This window comes from Vitis vinifera, chromosome 9 (genome assembly GCF_030704535.1).
Source record: "Vitis vinifera cultivar Pinot Noir 40024 chromosome 9, ASM3070453v1".
In the NCBI taxonomy this organism is placed as follows: Eukaryota; Viridiplantae; Streptophyta; class Magnoliopsida; order Vitales; family Vitaceae; genus Vitis; species Vitis vinifera.
This window is the reverse complement of record NC_081813.1, coordinates 2085067-2111239: the sequence shown is the minus strand read 5'-3', so window position 1 is coordinate 2111239 and position 26173 is coordinate 2085067. Positions and strand designations below refer to the sequence as shown.

The 26173-nt window shown below is 33.6% G+C and overlaps 2 protein-coding genes and 1 non-coding gene across 6 annotated transcripts; 2 read left to right on the top strand and 1 right to left on the bottom strand.

The window, feature by feature from the left end:
- The first annotated feature begins 1832 nt into the window (after positions 1-1832).
- Positions 1833-18372, top strand: LOC100251499 (beta-galactosidase 17). The gene is made up of 19 exons (XM_019222276.2): positions 1833-2203; positions 3567-3671; positions 3961-4156; positions 5076-5164; positions 6176-6256; positions 7594-7688; positions 10308-10378; positions 11294-11384; positions 11463-11580; positions 11664-11759; positions 11842-11890; positions 14307-14494; positions 14603-14674; positions 15036-15185; positions 15725-15775; positions 16575-16740; positions 17005-17141; positions 17254-17319; positions 17947-18372. The coding sequence occupies exons 1-19, from the start codon at positions 1997-1999 to the stop codon at positions 18043-18045; spliced, it is 2127 nt and encodes a 708-aa protein (XP_019077821.1). The 5' UTR covers positions 1833-1996; the 3' UTR covers positions 18046-18372.
- On the bottom strand, positions 18332-21863 carry LOC100254925 (uncharacterized). Its single transcript, XR_009466525.1, has 2 exons — positions 21807-21863; positions 18332-18793 (listed from the first exon to the last, which is right to left on the bottom strand). It is a non-coding gene; the product is annotated as an uncharacterized LOC100254925 (transcript).
- Positions 21864-22032: 169 nt separating this feature from the next.
- Positions 22033-25157, top strand: LOC100260024 (uncharacterized). 4 transcript variants are annotated; one of them, XM_010656230.3, is made up of 7 exons: positions 22033-22208; positions 22367-22626; positions 22705-22767; positions 22932-23012; positions 23524-23582; positions 23664-23746; positions 24860-25157. In XM_010656230.3, exons 2-6 carry the CDS (start codon positions 22387-22389, stop codon positions 23719-23721), a joined length of 501 nt encoding a protein of 166 aa, XP_010654532.1. In that variant the 5' UTR covers positions 22033-22208; positions 22367-22386; the 3' UTR covers positions 23722-23746; positions 24860-25157. The 4 variants fall into 4 exon arrangements, with proteins under 4 accessions (XP_010654532.1, XP_059595431.1, XP_059595430.1 ...); XM_002280141.4 differs by having other exon boundaries at positions 22157-22243; XM_059739448.1 differs by lacking the exon at positions 24860-25157 and having other exon boundaries at positions 22154-22243; positions 23528-23582; positions 23664-23693.
- Positions 25158-26173: the final 1016 nt, after the last annotated feature.

Below are 26173 nucleotides of genomic sequence, written 5' to 3'. Positions count from 1 at the left end.
ATAAATAATTTTAACAATTTCTTGTTTCAAAAAATTATTTGACACAAGACAGATAAAAAAAATTGATGAAAATTAGTTTGTTCATATATAAAATAATAATAATAATAATAATAATAATAATAATAATAATAATAATAATAATAATAATTTTTCATGTTTCCAAAAATTTAATTTTATTTCAAAAATAGTTCCTCTTTACTCAAATAATTCGAAATTCTAATGTTTAATAATAGAAAAAAATATATATAATGTACCTATTATTTAATCAATGACAAATTATATATAGGTATTATACAGTAAAACTTTAAAATAAGTATAGAGAAATGGAGTGTTTGATAAAACTTAATACTTATTACTTAATGATTTAAATTTATTTTAAGTTAAATTATATTAAAATTATTGACTTAAAACTTATTACTTTATTCTTACCTTAAGAATTAAGGTTGTTTGATAAAATTAACTTAAAACTTATTTTAAATCATCAAATTGATATATTTATCCTCATAAATTAAAATTATGGTAAAAAATGTTGAGTAAAATAGAGCTCGTGGAATAGTAAAGAAGATAAATAAGTAATTGGGACAAATGGGATAAAATGGTAAAATAAAAATATGAAATTAAGAATAAATTAATTATTTTTATTTATTACTTAAACTTATTTTTAACTATAAATTATACCATTAAATTTTAATTGTTTTTCGGAACAAAATTATGTTTAAAAATACAAATATAAAAAGCAGTGTGTTCTTTATTATGGTAAAACCTATAAATTTTCAAAATATTTTCCGTGTTGTCAATTATTGCTTCTAATGCTTAGAAAAAAAAAATAAACAATCCAATATAATTAAAATTTATTTTATAAATAATACGTTTTTAAAACAAATTTTGAAAAATAATTTTTGCCAAAAATTTGTTAGATACCTTTTTCTGAGTTAGAAAACTAATTTAAAAAACAAATGTTAAACAAGGCCTTAGGATTATTTAGGGTATGTTTGGTTGCTGTTTTTAAAAATTGTTTTGAAAAACAGTTTTTGAGAATAGTTTTTTATGTTTTCAGAAAAAAAAAATATATATTTGGAAACTGAATTTTGGAAAATAGTTTTTGTTTTTTTTTTTTTTTAAATGTTTGGTTAAGTTAATAAAAAAGTTTTTTAGAATAAATAAAACAAAAAATATGTTTGAAAGTTATTTATTTTTTAATTAATAAAGTGTTTTCTTCCATTAACTTAATATTATAAATATATAAATAATTTTCATATGCACAATTCATTTAAATTTTAAAAAAAATTCCATTTTGAAATTTTTACACTAGTTATAATTTTCTTAAATAAAGGATGACTTTGTTACCATATGTAAGTATATTAATTTCAATAATTTAAGGAAGAAGAAATAGTTTACGGGTGATGGTGGTGGTTGGATGGAGCTCATCTTTGTGGAAATACAAAAAAACAGATAGGAAAAAAAAAGAAAAAAAAAAGAGAAAACACGAAAAAACAAAAACATATCCCCTTCCCCAAACAAGTTTTTTTTTTTATATTTTTTGTTTCCAATAACAAAAAATAGTTATTGAAAATAGGAACCAAATAGACCCTTAGTAATTTCAAGGTTTTTTTTTGAAAACAAAAACAACTTTTAGTCTTTGAACAAACTTAAAATATGTTTTTTGAAAACAAATTTTATATATTCTAAATTATTTTTGATAGACTGTTTTAACTTTTAAGTAATAATAATTTAAATATATTTAAATAATAAATCGCCAAAACTGTTTTTTATTTAAATTTAAATTTTAAAAAACAGTTAATAATGATTTTTTAAGAACGATTTTGGAAACGTTTCCAAACCGATTTTGGTCATGAAATCAGTCCCAAATGTGATTTTTCGAATCATATTTTTCTGCGTTTGACTGCAACTTTGAATTTTCAATATATTTTTTTTCCATATTTTTATCACATTTTCCATATTTTATTATTGGCGTCAAAGGCAACAAATAAATGCGATGCAGAGGCTGAGTGGGAGACGAGCCAGCAGTCTCCGTACAGAGGCGTCGAGCTGGTCAGGGTTGTTGACAATGGCCAGGAAGCGAAGCTCCAGGACCACCTTCTTCTTCCTCTCTCTTCCCTTCGTTGCTGCCTTCACTTTCTTCGCTCCTCTCCCTTCCCTCTCCTCTCTCTCCCCTCCCCTCCCTGCTTCGTCTCCGATCAGGGTACGCCTCACTATCCTACTCTACGGAACTTTCTGTAACTCGTAATTCTATTGCGGTTGTGCTTCGTTTGATCGGTTTTTGGAAGATTTCTCTGGATTTTGAGTTGGAATGCGAAATGTCTCAATTGAGGATGTGGTTCTGGAACTTTGTGGAAATCTTAGTTCTGTTTCTTTTAGGGCTTGTTGAAATATCTAGCACTTTGTGGGATTTTTAATTCTGTTTCGTTGTCTGGATTTTTAGTTGCAATGAGAAATGAGGCTGTCTGCGATTCGTTCTGTTTATGGGAATGTGTAGAAATGCTGACTTTGTTTTGACCAGTATTGGCGTGGTTCGGTTTTTTAGAGAATTGTTTGGATTTTTCTTTGAAATGTGGTCTCAAGAACTATCTGGAACTTTCTAGAATTCGTTCATTCCGATTTTGGAGAATTCTTTGGATTTTGAGTCGAAACGAGAAATGAGGATGTGTGTGTTTCTTTTTTTCTCCGTGCAATTATCTAGAAATACTAATTCTGTTTTGATTAGGGCTTGCTGGATTCGGTTTTGGAGAAGTGCTTGGATTTTGAGTTGAAATGAGAATGTGTGTATGTTTGTCCCTCTCTAGAGCTGTTTTGAAATTCTAATTCTCTTGGATTTGATTATCATGCACACTATCTCAATGGGTATTCTATGAACTTTTAATGTAGGATTTTTTTTCCCTTCTTCTTTTTGTTTGTTTCTGTTGTTATTTGATTCACATTGAAAGAGCTGCTTTCATTTTAAGTTGAAAAATATTATGCATTTATGACTAGCTATTTCTTACTTGATCGATGACAAAATGTATGAAAAGAGGAGAAATTTGATTATGGGAATTTTCATTTTTGGAGCTCTAGAAACGAATGCTAGGTCTAGAAGGTATTTGGTTACACAGGCTTTTATGAATTTTCTTTTGTTTACTACCACTACTACTATACTCACTTTCACTTTCCAAATACTAGGTCTAGAATGTATTTGGTTTCCTACTACAAATACATCGGTATGTAAATCCACGTAGCCCATGCACTGGGTTCCAAACCCATGTAACCAAATACAGGTTTAGTTATGAGTTTTCATTTTTTTAGAAACTGAATACAGAAAATAGAGAAAACTGAAGGTTGAAATTTTCTTTGCTTTTCCTCTATTTTCATGGTGGGCAAATTTTTGGTTTATAAAACATTCAAGCATAATGATCTGCAGTTAAGATCTTGATAAGGAGTTTCTTGCTGTGGTTTAGTTGTCATTCCTTAGATTTTTGGTAGATTGACATGCTAGTCATTCTTAATTAATGATATGGTTATTCTTAGATTTGTGACTTTGGATTTCTTATATGAGTGGGATTTATAACCAGGTCATTGGTCAAAAGTTTGAGATCAAGAACGACAAATTTTGGAAAGATGGTCAACCTTTCCAGATTATTGGTGGTGATTTGCATTATTTCCGGGTTCATCCTGAGGTATTTCTCTTCAAATTTTGTAATATAATATGTTATATTTTATTTGTAAACCCTTTTGTTGCTTTGCGTGTATTAATTTCCTAATGCTTACCACATGGAAAGGGACAAGTGGCAGCTTTTCAAGCTTCAAATACTTTCAGGCTTTCCCTTATGGTGCCATGGGCAACTTATTGTATCTTATTGACTGTCTTTGTTGAATTAAATGGACATGTCTTCATACTTTAGTTTGTGGCAGCCAAAGGCTTTCTAGTGTAATTCGGTGATTTCTTATGTATCTTTATTCATGCAGTACTGGGAAGATAGGCTGTTGAGAGCAAAGGCATTGGGCTTGAATACCATTCAAACTTATGTTCCTTGGAATCTGCATGAACCAAGACCTGGAAAACTGGTTTTTGAGGGTATTGCAGATATAGTTGCATTTCTCAAACTCTGTCAGAAGCTGGATTTTCTTGTTATGCTTCGACCAGGACCTTATATCTGTGGAGGTGAGCTGTAACTGTCAGATCTTTCTTCCTTGTGTATTTATCCTTAATCCTTATTTACCTATATGTATCTAGACTTTGGTTTATTTTAGCAGATAGATGGACACTGTAATAGGGAAAATTTGGGCCGTGATTGGAAGTGGAAACTTCTTAAAATATCACATAGAGGCAAGACAACCACCTTTGTATCTTATCAACTGTTGGGAAGTCTGTAATACTTATCTATTGCCCCCTCATTCAAACCTCATCGCTGTTCCTTCTCTCTGAAGCATTAAGCCTATTCTCTCTCCTTTTCTGCTTATTCTCTTTCTTTCTCTCTTTCTCTCTCCCTCTCTTTCTCTCTCTCTCTCTCTCTCTCACACACAAGTGCGCTTGTGCACAGCATAGCTGTTCTTCTTCTCCATTCTCTTCAACTCCTAGTACATATTTATGTTTTTCCCAACAATGCCCCTAATTTGTATTTTTGGGTCTAATCTCATTCTTTAATCTTTGGTTTCTGGTTCTTTAAACCCGTCATTCTTAATCTATATTTCCTGGTACACAACATTTTTCACGATTCTCCCTGATCTTTGTTATTTGGTGTAACATGATGCATTCTAATCCTTAAAAAGTTCACTCTAATATTTGTTTTTGTGGAATTTTTAGTCTACATAATACAATAGATGATGAAAACTAAAATTTTGTCAACCATCTTTTGTTTTGGTTTTTTTTTTTTTTTTTGTTTGAAATTTTGTTAGAGTTGCCATGTCCCTATTATTGTATCCTGTGATACTGCTATTAGTTTGGGGCCCAGTAATAGAAGTGAGTGTACAATATATTAGTACATGATTCGTTAGTTCCTCAGTTGTCATTGTCTTTTCTAATCATTCATCCTCCACAATTTGGTTCGACGGTTCCAATTGAGAACATCTTTTTGTTGCAGAGTGGGATTTGGGGGGGTTCCCTGCCTGGCTGCTTGCCGTTAATCCGCCTCTCAGATTAAGATCATCGGATCCTGCCTTCCTTCATTTGGTACGTTATAGGTTCTTTGCTTATAATTTAGGAACATAATGATGAATGGCATGCCCTTTAAATTACTCGTGGATGTAAATTGTAATGAACATTGATATTAGAAACAGACTATATTGTATTCAATTGTTTTATGTACTTGAGCTGTTATGATGAACAATCTCTCATACTCTCTTTTCCCCAATTCTAGGGAATCTTTTTTACTATTTCAAGGAGCTTCTCTCTCTCCTCATAGTTTTAATTGTTTTACTCTTTTACAAAAATTTAACTTAATCTTATATACTGAAGATATTTTGGTTTACAATCTCTAGCTTTCTTTCTCTCTTGTGAGTCTATTGGATCTTTTTTGCCTCTTTCAGAGAAGTTTCCTTGTAATATTAATTTTTCTGAAAGGTTGAATTTTTTTTTCCTTCTATGGGGATATTTGTTGCTATCCATATGATAGATGCTAACTGCAGAAGTGGCAAAGTTGAATGAGTTACCCAATACACCATGATTAGCTTGGGGGAATGACCATTCTTATCAGCTTAATTTATTCCATTTCAATTTTTTTTACATGTTAGCCTGGTTTAATTTTTTTTCCATCCAAGAAAATAAAAGGCCGCATTTCAGATGATTATGCATTTCTCTTTGCCCTATTTTGGCTTGAATCTCAATCAACAGAATCCTCAATGCCCCTTATTGCATTTATACTTCATGTGCTTTCCCTATTAGGCCATCTCCAAGGGCCTGAAACCTTTGGATCCTAGTGAGGCTTTCTTTTAGTGAATAGCCTGGACGCATGCAACACAATCAGTGTGTTGGATATAAAAGAAATTTAGTTCATCTTCTCCATTGATCTGCAACTCTTTATGATGGTTTCTGTTCACCTCAAAGTGTCTAATGCCTCTCTCATTAGACAAAAAAAGTATGTTTCAGGTAGAAATTTCTGTTTATGTTTATTTTTATTTTTATTTTTTGTTCTTTTCCATTTGCTTAATGTTTTTTCATCACTTCAATTATGAATTGTTATAGGTTGATAGATGGTGGGGAAATCTACTTCCACAGATAGCTCCTCTTCTTTATGACAAAGGAGGCCCTATTATAATGGTTCAGGTGCATCATTTTTGCCTTTTGCTTTGCATTTATTTTATGTGAATGATTCTCAACAACTAAAATATATGATAAAGTAATTTAAAATGCAGTGAGAATCAACTTTTCAATTTCCAGCAACTGCACACCATTCTTGTTAGAGAATTTGGAAGGTTTTTGTCTTTCCAAGGGTGGAACAATCTATCTGATCTAGGTAATATCTTTCCAAGGGTGGAACAAGCTACTATTGGATCTAGATAATTATCTACTATATACTGAACGTCCCACAATGCCCTTGAAGTTGCATTGGAGGAATTACCTCTTACTGCCAAATCTTAAATAGAGATTGAAAATTTTGAGATCCTGTTAAGGAGCATATGATTCTGCTTCACATGAGTGTACCAGTCACACTAGAGCTGAGTGAGCGTTCAAAATTATTCCTTAATCACCTATTAGGCTATTAGCTCAATCATTAAACCAGGAGTATGGCCAGAAACCCTTGTGTACTTTTATTACAGACTGTTATGACTGGAAATTTTTTGTTAGATGCAGTTGTCATTCTTTCCTCTTCTAAAAGATGGTATGAAGCATAATTGCCTTTCCCATTCCAAGTAGTAATAATAGATTGGCCCATAAATTAACTACATCATCCCCTCCAGAAAGATCCATTCTGATCAAAAAATGAAAGAAAGAATAGTACATCTCTAATGACATTTGGGTATAAAGAAATAAAATAGTGGGTGCTTTCACATTGTGTTTTTTTTTTTTTTTTCCTGTAATCCTTGCAAACAAAATAATAATGTCAAGGAGTGAGCACATAGAATGTTATAAAATCGTCATACTTTTTCTATATTCCCCCTGTGGGGAATCCATTAACAAAATAATAGTGTGGAGGACTGAGAACATCAGATGATATGAAATGCTTGTACATTTCCTTCTTTAGGGAATCCATTAGGGTAAGTTCAACCCCTAAGTGATTCAGGCAGCTGCTTAAAGCCTTAAAAGGTAACATGAAGGAAGACCTCAAAATTTTAAAAATTTCTTCAGAACTAGGTGAAGTCTCCTAGAAACACTCTATAATTTGGAACATGTTGAAGAAGATGAAGAAGAATTTTTGTCTTTTGGAAGGATGTGAGATGAAATAGTAGCCTTTAAAGAATAATTAAATGAGACTCCTAATTTGTGAGAGATTCTAGAGAACCATTTTTTTTTTTTTAGAAAAAAAAAAAAGGAAATCATGATTTATTTTATGATTTGATATGCTAAGTTCAAACTTCTAATTTGTGAATTTGAAAATCTAATTGTCCGAAATCCAATACTGAGATTGGTGATATTCCAACTAAAGGAGACTATCTTGACAGATTGAAAATGAATATGGTTCATATGGGGATGATAAAGCTTATCTTCATCACCTGGTTGCAGTGGCCAGAAGACACCTTGGGAATGATCTAATATTGTAAGGAATTCTCCATCTTCACATCTATAGTCATGGTTCTGTATTTAAGAAAAAGATTGATATTCCTCTGATTTATTTACTTATCAAAAAAATATTCTTCTGATCTGTTTGTTTTATGTAACAACTTCAGTTTTTTTAGTTTTCTTCTAACCTGGCAATTGAAGACCGTTTCTTTTCTTCCTTTCTTCCTCCTTTATTTTATGTTTTTGTTGCCTCGTTTATTTCCTTTATAAGATTACTTGAATTATTAGAGATACAAAGTTTTTTTCACCTGAGGTACTTATTATTTTCAAATCTGTGTTGATTGTATGGAAAAGAATAACAAAAAAGTGGACCTAAGATGTTATTTACTTCTAATATACCTACCTAATGGCTACCCTCTCATTGTTTTTTGGAGTCATTGTCAATTCATATCAGTCATCTAGTTTCCCAATTAACAGAATCTACCAACTCTCAAAGCTTGGTTAAATTGTGGCAAGAGTTTGAACATTTTTTTTTTTTTTTAATTTCCTGGCATTTTTTTGCTTTTGGTGTTATGGGCAGGATGTTTTCATCTTCATTTTTCTTCCTCAAGGTTCACATATGTTGTCCACTTCTAAAATTCTATAGTGAACCCACACAAAAATGTCTTTTCAAATGGAAGATGCTTAATTGGCTATCTTCTTTACTGCCTTTTTTTTTTTTTTTTTTAAAAGTGTACCGATAGCAGTGCTCATTGGATGCAGTGGTAAGAATAAAATAAATACAATTACATTCATCCAGTGAGCACCTACTATCAGGAGGTGGTAAAAAGTGGTAAGAGTAACTTTTTCCCTTTTAAGTAGTCAGACTCATTGAATAAATTCTTTATCACTATTAAGTAATATAATTTGTTTTTTTTTATCAGAAACACAGAAGATCTTTTCAGTTTAAGTACTATAAATTATAATTTGGCATATTTTATGGTGATATTTGACACAGTTAAAAATTGGGAACAATCTATAACAATAACAGTGGGGCAAATAATTAATTGATTGGTATTGGATAAGATCTTATTAGTATTAAATAATAGATCAAAACGTCCTTGAGGCCTGGCTCAAGTGGCCAAGGGTTGAGGAGGGTTTGTGGGAGGTTCTAGGTAAGTCCCAATGGGGACAAAAATTTACCTATCAAAATAAATAAATAAATAATAGATCAAAATGAGTCTGTTATTGATAATACATAAAAATGAGAAAGATTTTATAGTGGTGGTAATAGGCAAAAACTGAATCAGGCATTTTTTTTTCCTGAAATGGAGCCACAGGCCACTATCTTAACTGTCATATGGTGGAGCTGCCCTGCCTATCTCAGTCTGTGTATGCTATATATTTTACTTTCTATTGTATGTTATTCACTTACATGGGACGTTAACTTTGTAATATTTATCACAAGAATAATTTGAACTCTCTTCTTCATTTATTTTTCATCCATTTTTCTTTGTCTACATGGGCCCTAGTGCTTTAGTGCTATTCATTTATCTCATGCATACTTATAGTTTGAGATCCATAATGCATTTGTGTTTAACTTAATTTAGTTTTCTGGTAGATTAAAGCTCTTCAGATGCATTGCCAATAACTACTAGTCTTACAATTGAAAATTTGCAATGCATGTGTACTACTTCTTGCTTCGCATTTCTAACTTTGTAGACAACAAGGGGAAAGTATGAAATATAGTTCCTTATAAAAAACTTAAAAGTGCTTTTTACCTTAAAAAAGATCTATGGTGTAGTCCTTTGTTTCACATTCAAGGTTTTTTTAGGTAGGCAAATAGAGAGCATATTGATAAGAGCCAATAAAAAAAAGGGGTATACCTCTAGCATATTGAGAGCATAGAGGAATAAAGAAATATTAGCAAGGTCTTATACAAACAATAAAATTAAACAAAGATGAACCGTTAGCACCCAAAGTACCTGTAAACCAAAGAAAAAGGGGATGAATAAAAACATCTTTTGAAGGTCCTACAGTTCCACTCTTGCCAAATAGTCTAAAACAAACATAGTGGGGTCATTCTCTCCCTACTACAAAATGTCATAACTCATATGGTTCCCATTATTCCATAATGAAGAACATATTCTGTCTTACTACTATAAAGTGATACCTTGAACACCATACTTCATTGGCAGGGAAAAGATCTCCAAAAGCTGCCTAATGAAGGATTTAATAGAGAAATGAACCTTATTCTATGTTCTATAGGGATACTATACCGGTGTAGTGGGACACATGCAGTGTAAATTTGTCCATATTGTGACTGTAAGAAATTTCATTTAAATTAAAATTCTTCAGATTAGCAGTGAACTAATTGCAAATCAAGGTAAGAGTTTGTGTGTTATCTTCTTTTACAATATATAGCTATGCCCATTTGAATGGATACATGTTAATGGTTTTGTGCATGTGGCATGAACTTATGCGGGTATGCATGCATTTTTTTTTTCCTGCACTACATACATGTATGATTATCTTTCATTGGCATTTTTTCTGGTTTATGATTTAAGGGAAAGGTATGCGAGCTACATATATTGATCAGAATGGTCTTTTGGAGTCATAATTGTTTTCTTCTTTGATTATCTGTTGTTTTCTTGACTAAATCTTATGGACTTTTTAGGTATACTACAGATGGAGGTTCTAGGGAAACTCTTGAAAAAGGCACCATTCGTGGAGATGCTGTCTTTTCAGGTTCAGTTTGTGATCAACTTATGTTTTAATTTCAGCATTTTGAACTTAAAAGAGTAAATGGCTATTTGCTTAGATACTGGAAGTAGGAAGCAGACATCAATTTTGACATTTTTCTTTTGTAAATATTTTGTTTATCTACTTACTTTCTAATACATTTAAGCCAATACATTTAAGCCATCTTTAATGCATATATTACAATTAAAATTCCTGCCATGGTCTATTTATCCCAAGATTCCCAACTTTTCAGGGTTGTTATGATTAATCCTGTTGGGTCATTCTGGTTTTACAAAACTGTGTATTCAACTATAGCGTTAACCACAATTTCTTTGCTAAACTTACATATGTTCTTTTTGATCTTCTTTACATCTTCAAGCACTTTTGTCTCACACACATGTACTGCAATAATTAGTTGAAGCCTCAATGGTATCACATTCCCCTCTCATGTTCATTAGTAACTCTCAAAGTTCTCCTTTAACTGACATTAGTTTCCATCCAGTCTGCATAACCCTACTTTGATAAATAATTAAAAAAAAATATTTAAGTGCATGGATTTCTTGGGAAGACCGTATGATCCAATTGTGTTCTTGACAAGTTTGCTTCTCATATATGAGATACATGTGCTTGTAAGAAACTGAATCTTAGTCCCTTGGAATTCTGAGGTAGTGAAGTATCTGCCAAATGCCTATGTGTGTGCATGTGCATCTATCTGTTTATTGCTGGTCGGAAATTCTGGTCCACGTTTCAAAATGCCTACTAAATTTAAGATTATGCAGAATACTGTTAGTGAAGCTTCTTCTATCATAGAAGTTGCATTGGAAGTTCATCGGATGACAATACCCATTAAGCAACATAAATATTTTTATGACTACATAATTCTTTTCTTTTTCTAAGCTAATCTCAATTGTCCATTTGTAGCTGTTGACTTCTCAACTGGTGATGATCCACGCCCTATATTTCAGTTGCAAAAGGAGTACAATGCACCAGGAAAGTCTCCACCTCTCTGCGCGTAGGTGTAATTGTTGGTATGCCTTTTTTTTTTTTTTGATCTTTGCAGTTTGTTGCTGATTGCGCTTGTATCTTTCAGGGAGTTCTATACAGGTTGGCTTACACACTGGGGGGAGAATATTGCAAGTACTGGTGCTGATTTTACAGCTGCTGCTCTTGACAAAATTTTGTCTCTGAAGGGTTCCGCTGTGCTTTATGTATGTTCTAAATTCTATCTTTTGATGAATCCAGTTCACCATTTACAAGATAATTCTATGATATAGCATCTTCCAATTCCCAGATGGCACATGGTGGGACAAACTTTGGATTTTACAATGGTGCCAATACTGGTGCAGATGAGTTGGACTACAAGCCTGACCTTACTTCCTATGATTATGTGAGGAAGATTTTGACTTTATTATGTTAACATACTGTATTTTTACTTACCATACATATCAAAGCAATGCCTTCTTTTCTAGGATGCACCAATTAGAGAATCTGGTGATGTGGACAATGCGAAGTTCAAAGGTATGTGTTGAATTGTCTTATGTTGTGATTTCCTCTTTCATAGTTGAAATAGGATTTTTTGGATCAAATTGAATATATTTATTTCTAGAACTGTAAATATTTCCCTTTTGTTTTATGAAAAATGATTGTCCATTTGTCCACTACATATTAATTGTTATTGCATTAAACTGGAACACATCTATGGTTCTGGACTGAGATATGACGGCCTCAAATTGGGAAAGTTCCTTGCTTGCTTATGTTAGAAAGTTAAATCCTACAAAAGATTCAAATAGAGATGGGTCAGTTTGTTGCTACATTCTTAGGCATGAATTTGGAAATTTCTGAAGGCTAAAGCGAAGTTTGATCTGGTAGTTGGGAGTTTGAGAATGGTATCAAGGTTGGAATGATTAATGAGTTCCGAAGTAAGACTTTGGATGGAATTTTTATTCAGATCCTCTTTCACTTCATTTCCAAATTATCTTGTGTTGGCCTTGGAGAAAGTTATCTTCTTGATTAAACACTGAAGATATCTTTAGGACTTGGAACTCAATTTAGCACTTTCTTGTTGAAACTTTCTCCATTACAAGAGTTGTTGATATTATGCTTGATAGAAAGTCTTGGATGAGGATTTCACTGGTTTTTTCTCCAAAACCTTTCTCACTGTACATTGGTAGGTCTGGCTGGCTTGTCTTACTCCCAAATTTCTTTAAGCACCCTTCCTCTCTCTAGATTGCTTTTGAAGCCTTCTTGTCTCTCTAAAGTTGCTTCTGAGCCCTCAACCCCCTTTAAGTTGCCAAGCCTTGTTGTTCCTTCAGAAGTCGCTTCCTTTTTCCCGAGCCACTAGATAAAAATTCTCATAAAAATCTCATGTATTGTAAGTGGATAACACCCTTTGTGTGAAATGTGTAGGATTAATTACTAAAGAGTATATTAATTGTTGTTGTTTTGTGACTCAACATCTTCATTTAGAAGTATTACAAGCCAAGTTACTCAAAATGGAAACACACTTCTGATGTTTTGGCATTGGATGACTGATCTTAAAGTGCCTTCAATTTTTCACAACTTGGGATCTTGCAAAGTTTACATGGAACATGAGCCTTATAGCAATTTTCTTGTATCCAACTTCTTACAGTCACTGTTAAGGGTTTTTCAAGTTGATGCGTGCACTTGATCTATGTATATTCCTAGGTACGGACAGGCACAGTCTAACCGTCAGAAGGATTTGTTGAAAACTCCAAGCTACCAATTTGATCCAAAAGTTTAAAGTGTTAGGTAATGGGCTAACAATGTATATCATTCTGACTTGGGCTAAAGCCCTAACACCTCATCGCATGGGTGACCTTCTTTGAGCTTGCATGTGAACTCAATAAATCGAAGAAATAAACGTCATTGAGGTTTGAACTCATGATCTCCCCTAGTCTCCCACAAACCAAGGCTCTAATACAGTATTAAGCTGCCAATTGATGTAAAAGCTTGAGTTGTTGGGTGATAATAACAATGTATATCGAGTTTATTTGAGCTACAGCCTTGACATGCCACTGCTTGGATAGTATTCTCTGTGGGTTCAATGGATAGGGGAAATAAATGTTTATTTTTTTGATAAGTAAAAGAGAATCCGTTAAAAAGCGCCAAAAAGAGAGCACCAAAGTACACAAGACGTATATAACAACCACCAAAAGATGGCCAAAAAATAGAGGAAGTGAAAACAAAAAATGACTCCCTCCCTTAGTTAAGCTCATTCTCATGACCTTGCATAGACTAAGGCTTTGCTACCATGTTAAGCAACCAATTGACTTCAAAACTTAAGCTTTTGGACTTTTTAGTAGCTTAACAAACACAATTGACTGGTGTTCGATTGACATGCTTGGGGAAGTCATACAGCTATTATTCATAGAAAAATAGTCATTTCCATGATTTAAGATCAAAGTTTTATCTCTGATGGTCTCAACTGAGATGCAACTTAGTCATTCTATAGAATGGTAAAATTTTGTAAATTAGGGTAGTTAGTAGGTTAAGGTGCTTATATGGGTTTTGAATTTTGAACTAACATTTAGTAGGTTTAGGTGTTTAGATAAGTTTTGAAATTTCTGACTCTGAGGTCTTTTCTGGTATCACTCTCTCATACATTACAAAGTTAGCTAGTTAGCATTGTTGAAGTGAATGTCAATTTTATATGTTTTATTATTCCTCATTCAAGGTCGACTCATTATGATTCTTGCATATGCATTGTTAATTTTTACATCTGTACCAGAGGGATTTCTGACTTGAAGGCTCATTCATGTTATAATGACCATGTAGACCCATTTTCCTTGCAGTTGTATAGTGCTTCTTATTATGCTTCCATTCATGATATTGTCTTTTCCAAAATTTTCTCATGAAAGTTTTGGTTGGAGAGCCAGCAAGTACGGTCCACTTATGAATGTGGTATTCATTTCAGCATTGCGAGGGGTTGTGAAGCGACACAGTGCAGCATCTCTTCCTTCAGTTCCTTCCAACACTGAAAAGAGAGGATATGGACCTATCCAGTTACAGAAAACTGAATCTTTGTTTGATTTAATTGATAAAATAGATCCTATTGGTGTGGTTGAATCTGAAAATCCAACTTCAATGGAGTCTGTGGGACAGGTGTTTAAGAATTTTGCTCTTGTTGCATTTTAGATTTCACTATTTATGCCTGTTCAATTTAAGTTTTCTAACAATTTATTTTTTTAATTTGTATGTTCCTTTGTTCAGATGTTTGGATTTTTATTATATACATCAGGATATGCAGCAAAGGACCAAGGAAGCAATTTGTTCATACCAAATGTAAGTCTTGTCCTTCCCTTATATTTAAATTGACTGGAGTTATGTGATGTGAGTGACAAAGTACTCATCTGCTTACATTTGAAATTCTCCTTGTGCTGATGTTTTGCTTGAACAAATAAAGTTCTCTTCCTTTGCTCTACCACTGATCAGTTTATGATCCTTCTATTCTGACCTATTATAATTTTTTTTCTCTCTTCCTTTTATCTCATGAGGGGCAACATTCTTGTATAATCGTAGCATGTCATTTCATCAGAAATCGTCCCACTTATAATCATCAGTGGTTCAGATTTTCCTGAAGTTTACAAAATATCTCGGAAGTTAAAAAAAAAAAAATCTAACTTTTTTAATGTAAAAAATGCAGGTGCATGATAGAGCTCAGGTTTTTATTTCATGCCCTTCTGAAGATAATGGTGGAAGACCAACATATGTAGGTACAATTGAAAGATGGTCAAATCAGAACCTGAGCCTTCCTGATACTAAATGTGCTTCCAAAATCAACTTATTTGTTTTAGTGAGTGACTCTTTCCCCTTTCCCTTTTCAAGCAGATTGGATTAGGGTTTTGGCTAATCCACTTTAGCAGTTAGTTCTATTTTGTAGTTTGTAAAGTAGTTAATTCAAAATGCAATGGCTATAGAAAAAAAAGGCATTTTTACAATTGATTGGTTGACTTGCTTCATTTTTTACTACTGACTGCTAATTTGGTTACACCGAGTAGACTATGGCTTATAAAAAAAAATTTACTTTGTAAGTTGGATTTCCCTGATGCACACGTCCTTGGTGACTCAAGTTTTTCCATGGCTAAGCAGAGACTTTTTCTTGTTTGCTTAAAAAACCGTTAAAACCATTGAGTCACATTTTCATAGCTGCTGGCTTGACAAAAACCAGTAAATTTCATGCAAATTGAAAGCTTCATTATCCATAATAACGTTCTGGTTGTCTGTATGTTATTGCTATCCACTAATTTTTTTGTTATGCTCATCATTTTTCAGTACCTTCTAAACTGTAGGTTATGCATAAGTTTTTTCTGATTTTCTCCTCTTCTTATCTAGGTTGAAAACATGGGACGTGTAAATTATGGGTCACACTTGTTTGACCAGAAGGTAACTGATCTGCACATACGGGATTCCTATTAAACCCTTCTATGGTTTTAGATTGTAGCCTATTATAATTTCCAGCTGAAGTTTTTAGTCCTTTTGCAAGTTTACTGCTGCTTTCTTTTATGGTTATCTTTTATCTTTATTGAGTATAATTGTGGATTTCATATAATATAGTTTCTTTCCTCAATGATCATACTTTATTTACTTGATAAATGGTTCCGAGTGGCTGTACTTGGTAGGCAGACAGTTCTTATCATCGAGTCCAAGTCCTGAAATATGGGATTAAGTCTGACTCCCTAGACTATGCCTTCTCTGTACAGCTGCATCAAAAACCATAGGACCCAGCTTGTGTGTGATTTGTATCACTTCATCTTCTCCTCATGGTTTCCTTTTATTTATCTTATTTTAAGTTATTTTCTGGAGTTGTTACAGCCCTGAGTAATTCGTCCACCGCAATTATTAAACATTGTGTTAAGCAGAACCATCTTCATCATTATTCTTCAAGCTGTGATTGATGCCTGAAACCCCTGATTTCCTAATTACATTTTCATGCTTTTTAAGCTAGAATTCGCTGTTTGTACAGCTTAGAGATTTACCTAAATTTCAAATGCTCTTCCTGAAATATGAATGTAATCATGTTGAGTAGACATTTGATGTAATATCTATTCAGGCAAATTACATGCTATGCTTCCTAACTGCATAGTGGTTATTCCCACTCATTCTGTTTTTCTCTTTAATTTAGAAGATCGTGCATCTTAGCCTAACAGATGATATTCAACTAATTTTCTGTTTCTTTCTACAGGGTATTTTGTCTCCTGTTTATCTGGATGGGAATGTTCTGAAGAGTTGGAAGATTGTTGCAATTCCTTTCCAAAACCTGAATGAGGTGTTGGATATCAAGCCCATCAAGGAGATTGCACATTCCAGAATCAATAAAACATTGGCCCTTACGAATATAAAAAATACTGGTATGTTCTCAATTCTTACTTACGATACATATAAATACAAACAACTGGTTAAGGTGAGAACATCAGTACGTGTTCTCTTTTGTTTCTATTGTATAAATTTGTTTGGTATCTATCTGTTCCTGGTTTGTATTAGCATATTCCACTCTGAACCACATTTACCTGCTCTTGTACCTCTTATTCTTGTGCAATTAACGATGGTATGCAATAATGCATCATACTGTGGAGGGACAATGAAAGTAATCATCATTACCTTTCCTTCTGCAGAGGAGGTTTCCATAGAACCAGCACTCTATGCTGGCCGTTTTGTAGTTGATGAAACAAAAGACACATTCATATCATTCAGTGGATGGGGTAAAGGGATCGCATTTGTCAATGAATTCAACATAGGAAGATTTTGGCCGGTAAAGTGGTGTTTCCCACATTTCAGTGATTCTCTTGTGATTCTGAATTGATGTTTGTATTCTTAAATGCATTTATTTTACTTTGAGAATCTTTAAATGGCCCCCCTTGCAGTCAACTGGACCACAGTGCAACCTCTATGTCCCTGCTCCAGTGCTTAGACATGGGGAAAACAATCTGGTATGAGATTGTCAAATGCTGCTTTTCGTTTTCCCTTTTTTTTTCCATGATAGTTTGCAAATAATGAGCAAACCTCTACTGGTTATGGCATATCCTTGTTGGTTTTCTGACCTTAGGGAAGATTTTAGCCCCTCTATTTTGACGATGCTTTTATAGGTAAGCAATTAAATGGTAGCCATGAGACACAGCAAGTATACGATAAACACAAACAGATATAAAAAACCAAGACAACCCAAAGGAACAAATCATTCAGCCTGAGATCTTAGGCCAACCTCAGTCCGTAAATGAATCTACGAAGTAAAGACTCCTCAAAACCCAAAGAATCATTCAACCACATGAACCAAGATTTTTATAAGCGTATCTTCCAGATTCAACTGTGACAGCTTTACACCTTTCAAGACTCTGAATCCATTCCCCTTCTATTAGTTCCACAATAAATAAGTAAACCCCAATTAAACAAGTATTCTCATTAGCTTTTAATAAATTCTCCTTCTTTATAAGTACTATACTAGAATAACAATATTCTTGATTGCCCTAAAAAAATGTTGATCAAAGCCATTCCTACATCTGGTCTTCTTTACAATGAACTTTTCCTGCTTTGACTTGGTTCTTTTAACTGTTCCGCAGGTCATCTTTGAATTAGAATCGCCAAACTCTGAGCTTGTGGTTCACTCAGTTGATCATCCAGACTTCACATGCCGTTCAAGCAGTTCTAGCATGCTCTGAAAACAAGAAGCCAGGTCTGGAAAAAGGTGGTTCCAACTTGAATCCCCAAGGCCAAAACACAGAAAACACACGACAGCCCACAGTACAATAATCGATGGACCTTATGTAGATCTTCCACACGCATGTTGAAAGGCATGCTGTCATGCTGCATGTCCACATGATATATATATAATTGAATAAAAATCCAGTGCAGCCTCTGCTACTGAAAGCTGATGGGAGGCTTTCCACCCCCCTTTTTTTTGTATAAGCAATGATGAAATTATAATTCATTAAGATTTATTGAACATCGAACAAATTTTCTCCATTGAACCGGAGATATCTTTTCAATTAGTGACCAAATTATAATGTCATACAAAATCTAGCGAGACAAATATGATTTTCCCCTACAAGTTTTAGGGAAAGTTATATATCTATTTTCAATTCCAGTAGTTTTATACATACCCTCACTGTGAGTGTGAGGGCAAAAATCCAAAATAAATCCAGTTTGGTTCCAGTTTGTTCCATGCTACATACGTTATTGACTCACTAGATCAGCAAAAGAAAATCATTTTGAAGGCTGCTTAGAAGCATCTTCCTGCTTTGATGACATAGCTGCAGTAGCAGCTGCTGTCATGGCAGTTGCAGCTACCCCGATCTTTGCACCACCTGCGGCCTTCAGTACGCCTGCAATTTTTGCACATGCTGCTATCGATCCTACAAGCATTGCCCTCAAGGCAACTGATGGTTTTATTTCCATAGTTAATGGTGCCTGCAAATCCCCATAACATAGCAAAATTGGAATTTGTAGGTTGTGCATTAAACCAACTAAATCGTGGTCATAATAAAGAAGATAGCAGCCTCTGAAGACAGAAATATCCAAGCCATAACAGTAGTTTAACAAAGAGAGTTTCAGAGAGAAGAGTCCAGGGGAGCTTGTTGGTGGGATTGTTTTTCTAGGCTTTAAACATTTCAAACCTATGCCCAAAAAAATAATAGCTAAACCACAACAGTAGTTCTTTAAATCATCAATCACAAATTAAGAACTGATTCATCATTAATATTATTAGCATGATATAACATTGTTTGCCAGTTACCCAACAACTAAAACTTTTGGGTTGATTAGCAGCTTAATGTGGTAAGAAGCTTAGGTTAACTAGAAGTCTCAAGTTTAAGTGATGTAGGACAACTCTAGGATGGTTGTCTATACTCAAAAGTAGGTGGGCTAGGGTTTTATTTTTAGGGTGTAAGGAGAGGAATAAGGAATAAATTTTATAGTAGAGAGAAATATAAGATAAGAAATAGAGAGAGAAGAAACAATGAAAAAAAGATCACTGTTGAGGATTGCAACACTTGAAATAAAAGAAAATATAATATTATTAATATCAATTTATTCATTTGATTTACATCAATTAGCCTATTTATAGGCTTCTCTAAGCAATACAAGGTCTATTAGGATTCTAATAACCTATTATGACTCTAATTCTAATTATAACATCCAAAGTCTATTAGGACTTTAATAACCTATCATAACTCAAATTCTAATTATAATATAACTTAACTAGCTAATCATAATTACACTCCAACAAATACCAATCCTAATTCAATTCTAATTAATACTAATTCTACTTTAATTGCAACTAATACTAATTCCTTTTCTTTATTTATATCTTGGAGATTCATCCTCATCATTAAGTCTTCATCCTGTTTATTCCACCCGTTTGTTCTTTGTAATCTGTCTAAAGTTTGATAACTCTATCTACCAGTATAGGCTCATGAGTGAGGAGAGTGTTAGTCTAGCATACATTGTTCACCTATTACCTAACAAATTAACAAATATCTAAAAGAAAATAGCTCTATCGTTTACTTCCTTTTATAACCATTTACTGTAGAGAATGAAAAAGATGGCATGGAATGATAAAGCGACATAATGAAACATAGGTTAAGAGAGCTTTGAACTTCCTGCTTTAGGGGAGTTTTAATCTTATTATGAACTACTGGCCAGTCAGAACTTTAAATTTAGAAGGAATTTCAAATGTTCTACTACAAGGCAGTGGCCAAAAAGTCCCATCTGGAGGGGCTTGTGAATTAACATCTGGAGACGAATCATCAAAATCAAGAACAAACCTATCCCACTTACAAGACTGGAAATTCCTACACGTTGGTTCACCAAACTAGCATTTCTAAAAGGAAAATCTTTTGACCCAGGTGAAAAAAAAAAAAAATGCCTTCCCTTTCTGAATAACCCTACTTGCCCTTTCTAGACAGCCCAGTCTTATTAAATCTTCCCATGACACCACGACTTAAGCTCATCCGATATTGACACTAGAGGCACCTAACCCTAGGATGATTGGTTCAGACACAGCAGCAAGTTTCCAAAGTTTGTGATAGTCCCTATTTCTTAACATGAAAGTAAAAATGAAAGATCCTAAAGCTACATCAATAGCCTCTACAACTGAGTCATACATACACAAACCAACTGATGTTCTAATTTTATCTTCTCTCTCTTTTTTTATTTTTTTATTTTTAGTTATAGGAAAATTTTTGTCCCCATTGAGACTTGAACTTGGAACCTCCCACAAACCCTCCCCATCCCATAATCACTTGAGCCAAGCCTCAAGGGCACTAATGTTCTAATTCTATCTTGGAATAGAAAACCCAATGTCTTGAGTTTCAATGATTTACCTATCACCAGAACACAGATTAAATTCCAGTCTGAATACAACATTCAGGTGCAAACCATGCGTCTTTAATAACACTTTTTTCCCCAACTCCCCAACTTTCTAACGTTCAAACTCATCTTCTGAACTTGAATGATCTTCCCCCTTCTAATCTCCCACATCCAGAAGATTTCTATTAATTAAAAATGTCATGTTTCTGAACCATTCATCCTTAGACATACATTTTTGCTTTTCCTGATAATTAGAATTAGGATTGCCTCAAAATTTCTCACCACCTTTACAATCCTATCATACTCATATTATGTACAAAGGAACAGGATCCTTATACAGTTATAATTTCCAAACAATCATCACTTTCTAAACGATCATCTTTAGATGAAAAAATATATCATCCATGCCGCCTAAAATTGAAGAGTAGTTGCAGGGTGGGTTTAGAGCAAATACAAAAAGTTTTTGCCTCCATTAGTCCATTGACAAACACAAATTATCATGTGAAACCATCTTCACAAAAGGTTTACTACAATAGAACCCCTTATTCTTAATTTTGCATTTTTCAATAACCCGAATCATATGTCCAACACCCAAACCATGAAGAGGGCAACCGTCACAATGGCCAGTATTCATCTTGAAGTTCCGGTGGTCTCAATCCAGAACTATTCAGAGCTAGACCAGTCAATAACCCGAATCGTATTATTCTATGCCCTTACCATCAAGAGAGCAACCATCACAATATGCATAAGAATCTCTTTTCAACCTTCTGCTACAAAACCCCATAACATCTTCTGAAAATCCCTTTACCCTAACTGCACACAATGTTCTAATTTTTTGACTCAGCAACATAGTTTTCAGTCTTCCCTTGCTTGGTTCGCAAGAAAAGGAAGGAAAATGCTTGACAATGGTCACACATTACGATATAAAGAAATTTCCTATATACTATATATTGATGGCCCATTCAAAACCCTTGAACAGAATCGAATACCCATTGGGTTTATCATCCCAGAAACGTAATACAAGAACAAATTAAAAAATAAAATAAAATTCTATCATACAAATATGCAGAGATCAACAAATTTCAATGTTATCCAGAAAGGGAAGAAGACGAACCCTAAAGCTCAATCGAAAAGCTTAGACCTTTGAAGACACCCACGGCTTCTTAAGAGAGAGAGAGAGAGAGAGAGAGAGAGAGAGAGAGAGAGTATTTATGGTCTCTGCAGATGTCTCGCTCGGTGGTGGTCAGGAGGAAAATGGGAATCGGGAGGAAAACGACGGCGTTTAAATAAAACGAAGTCGTTTTAGTAAACGAAGAAACCAGATTGGGAAAACGCATCGTTTTAATATGTAGTAAACGAAGAAACCATATTGGGAAAAAGCGTTTTGCCTCTCTAAGTTTCTCCGTTTCCTCAAACGACTTCGCTTGACCCCAAAACGGCGTCGTCCAGAGATTTGCAGAGAAGGTTTTGTGTGTCTTCTCCAGAGCTGGAGCCTTTAATGATCTAAGTTTCAGAGGTTCGTCTTCTTCTCTCTCTAAACTCTCTCTCTAAGTAACTTTCAATTCTTCACACCTGCATATTCATATTCATAATTGTTAAAGATTTTGCTAACTTTTCTGAAATTTTGATCTTGAGATGATAAGCCCTAATAGGCAGAATTCAATTTTGTTCTAGGGTTTTGGAGGAATAACGCAATGGATCACCCATACTCAGGAGGAAGCTGGTCAATGATTCCTAGCATGTCGCCTCACAGTAACGCCGCTACACCCTCGGATCAGGACCATCTGTTCCTCCAACAACAGCAACCACAGCAGCACCACCTCTATCAGCATCAACAGCAGCGTCTTCACCATCAGCAGCAGCAGCAGCAACAGCAGCAGCAGCAGCAACACCATCATCACCAATCACTGGCTTCTCACTTCCACTTATTACATGTATGTGAAGTAAACCCAGAAAAACCCTAAACCCTAATTATACCTTTTTGATGATTTTGATTTTTTGATGTGTCACAGTTGGTGGAGAATTTGTCCGACGCAATCGAAAATGGAACACGGGACCAGCACTCTGATGCACTGGTTTGAATTTTTCATTTTTCTTTTTCCAGTTTTGATGGTTTTGAAAGAATTTTTGTTACTGAGATTTGTTCAATTGATCGAATTTAGGGTTTCTTAGGCTTAATAACTTATTGGTATTCCGTGTTTTGTTTGTTCATTGATTTTTTTGTTATATGCTGGGAAAGGTTAGGGAATTGAACAGTCACTTTGAAAAGTGCCAGCAGCTGTTGAACTCGATATCAGTATCTATCAACACAAAGGCCATGGTAATTAACTAATTTCATCATATTTGTTTTAGTTTTAGTTTTCATTCTTTTTCTGTAGATTATGCGCTAGTTACAATTGATTTATCGGGTTTAATTGTTTATGGTTGGAGATTCAGTAGGTGCCATTGTGTTTGAGAAAATGGGGAAGCATTAAGAAGGAAATGGTAGGCTTCTAGAATTTGATGGATAATATGGCCCAAGGATTGGATATAATCCTTTAATTGAGTTCAGTTGGATCTGTCATATGGTTGATTTAGGGTTTTAGTTATATGTTGATGTTTTAGTTTTTTGCTAGCATTTGTGATGAAGGCCACATGTTGTTATAATAGATACCATTCATCAAAAATGGGTTCGGAGTTCGTGTCTGAGCTTCTATATGTGCAGAAAATGACTGAAAAATTCAATTTTCATGGAACACTGGAGCACACCTCTGTTTGTTTTCATTTCTTATATCAGAAACTATGAGTTGTATGTAACTTGCATTTTCTCGGTTACTGAATGTTGTTCATAGACAGTTGAGGGACAAAAGCGCAAGCTGGAGGAAAGTGAGCAACTGCTAAATCAACGGAGGTTTGCATTGTTACTCTAGAATTTTTCTGTTTGCACCAAGTTCACTACTTAATATATTCCATGTTCATATTTCGATGCTAGGGATCTGATTGCCAAGTATAGGAACTCTGTTGAAGACCTCATCAAGTCTGAGCCTTGATTGTTTTGAAATCTGTCAAGACGTGGTAAGAGAGCCTCCTTGTTTACTTATTTAAAAACTGAAGAAAAATATTTTTATCATTGTCATTAGAAACGGAGCCATTGATCATATTTTGGAAAGAACCAAGACTTTGTCACTGAATCTGGGGAGCAATGTTGGTGTAAACATATTCATTTCTACAATGTAAACCTTTTAGCATTGAATTCATTTGTTATCCTCTATGAATTCATCGATTATCAATGAGATAGAAGGTATGTAGACCAAAGTTGGGATACATTTGCACACAGATATCCCTTTTGGTTTTAGTTATTGTCGGAAATGGAAATTTTAGGCTCTCAATGACATTTTGCAAGATTTTTCTAATACGATTGTTTTTTAATCAACATTATTCCTTAGAACATTTTATCAACTAACCATTTTCTTTGTTTTCTATGTTTCCTTGTGATGTTCTCTGAATTTACTTTTTGCTGCATGCAAATGCAGCCAAAATCTTGTTAATCTGATCTTTTGATAGGCAAATATTTACTAGTAAAGACCTAGGAAAAGGGGAGACTGCTCAAGTACATCAAAAGTATACAGAGCCTGTTGAAGGCAAGAAAAGGATAACAAATGAAGTGTCTATTTGGAAACTGTTTTAAAAAATTTCAACTTAAAAAACAGTTAACAATTTTTTTTTTCTTTAAACGTTTTTTTGAAAACTTGTTCTGAAAATAGTTTGTTTCAAGAACAAATTTAAGGTGCTCTCAGGTCTTTTTTGTGAGGAGTTCTGAGAAACAATTGAAAATGTGAAAAATACTTTGGAAGCTTTTACATTATACATAAGTGCACAGTACCTTCACAGGGACCAAGCTAAGAAAACTGTTTTCTATGTTATCTCAAACAGAATTTTGTTACTAAAAACAATTAAAAACTGTTTTGAGAATTGCTTTTGAAAACGTTGTCAAGCAGTCCTAAAATGCCCAACTCACTTGTAGATCATCAACAAAATCTAACAAAGATTTACATTCAAAGACTTATTAACTTAAATCCTGGTGGCTTTTGCACATTCCAGTCTTTCTAATCTTTTGGATTAAATGCTCAACTAAAGTTAATGAATTCGAAGCAGCTTCTGATCTTCAGCCTGGCTTGTTAATTTCAGGTCCTAGCGTACTGAGCAATCTGTCCAACTCTGCAAGCTCAAGAGGGGAAGGATGGCACTGTTATGAATTTCGCCTCCTGATATTCACATAAGGAGCTTATTACCATTTCAAGTCAGATGCAGAAGAAGTAGTTCTGTTAATTTCCACTTGTTTGGAAGAAAGCAGATTTGTGTATTCTTCTGTTCCTCTTGAGTAATACCCATCTTCTCTTTGCTAGTAAAATCATGTTTTGGATCTTGACCAAGATCGTTTTCCAGGTTTTCAATGAAATGGGATAATTTTATCCATTTCCTGTGATCGAGTATCTCTCATTTTTCAAGTTTTTCTTTTCTTATAAGATGGAAGAAATTTCAAATTTGGGTTTGGACTTTGATTTTGGATCTTTTGAGTAGGAAAATAGAAGGAAGTTTTTCCTAGAAATGAATGATTTACAGATGAATTGGGTTTTAGATGTTCATTGACTTTAGGGATGAATCCAACAAGAAATCTTTATTGATTTTACCTCTTATTTTTATGGAATGATTTAGAAGATCAAAACAAAAGATAGTGGTATTTGCTAGCATTATTGAATTATGTTTCAGTTTATTTTTTTATTTTTTAAAAATCTTTATTGATATTCATTAAAAGAAAAATTATTAAATCATTTTTAATTGTCCTTGGAAGAAAAATGAGTTGGGATGAATAACAATTAAGTGATAAAATTTGGTTTAAAAATTCTTTTGTATTTCCGAATAGTAATAATTCAATATTTAATAAATTGAATTATTAAATTATTAATATTAAAAGGTTACAACAATTTATTTTTATAACTGAATTGATGAGGATGAATAATATTATACTTTCTTTCATTGCAAGGTTGCAACCCTCAATGGTGAGACTCCATTGATTTTCTTCTAGGTGAGACTCTTAGAAGGTCTTAGTGAGACTTTAAGGTTTTTTCATCTTTTCTTTATTGTTCTTCTTTCTCTCTATTTCTTATATTATAATTTTCTCTACCATAAAATTTATTCATTGTTCCTTACCTTACACCCTAAAAATAAAACCCTAGCCCACCTACCCTTGAGTGTAGGCAACCATCCTAGGGTTGTCCTATATCAATAATTGATGAGGATGAATATTCAAGATATATATCAAGAAAGGGAATTAATATTAGTTGTAATTAAAGTATGATTATTATTACTTGGAATTAAATTAGGATTAATATTTGTTGGAGTCTAATTAGGATTAGCTAGTTGAATTATAATATAATTAGAATTTGAGTCATGATAGGTTATTAGAGTCCTAGTAGACTTTGGATGTTATAATTATAATTA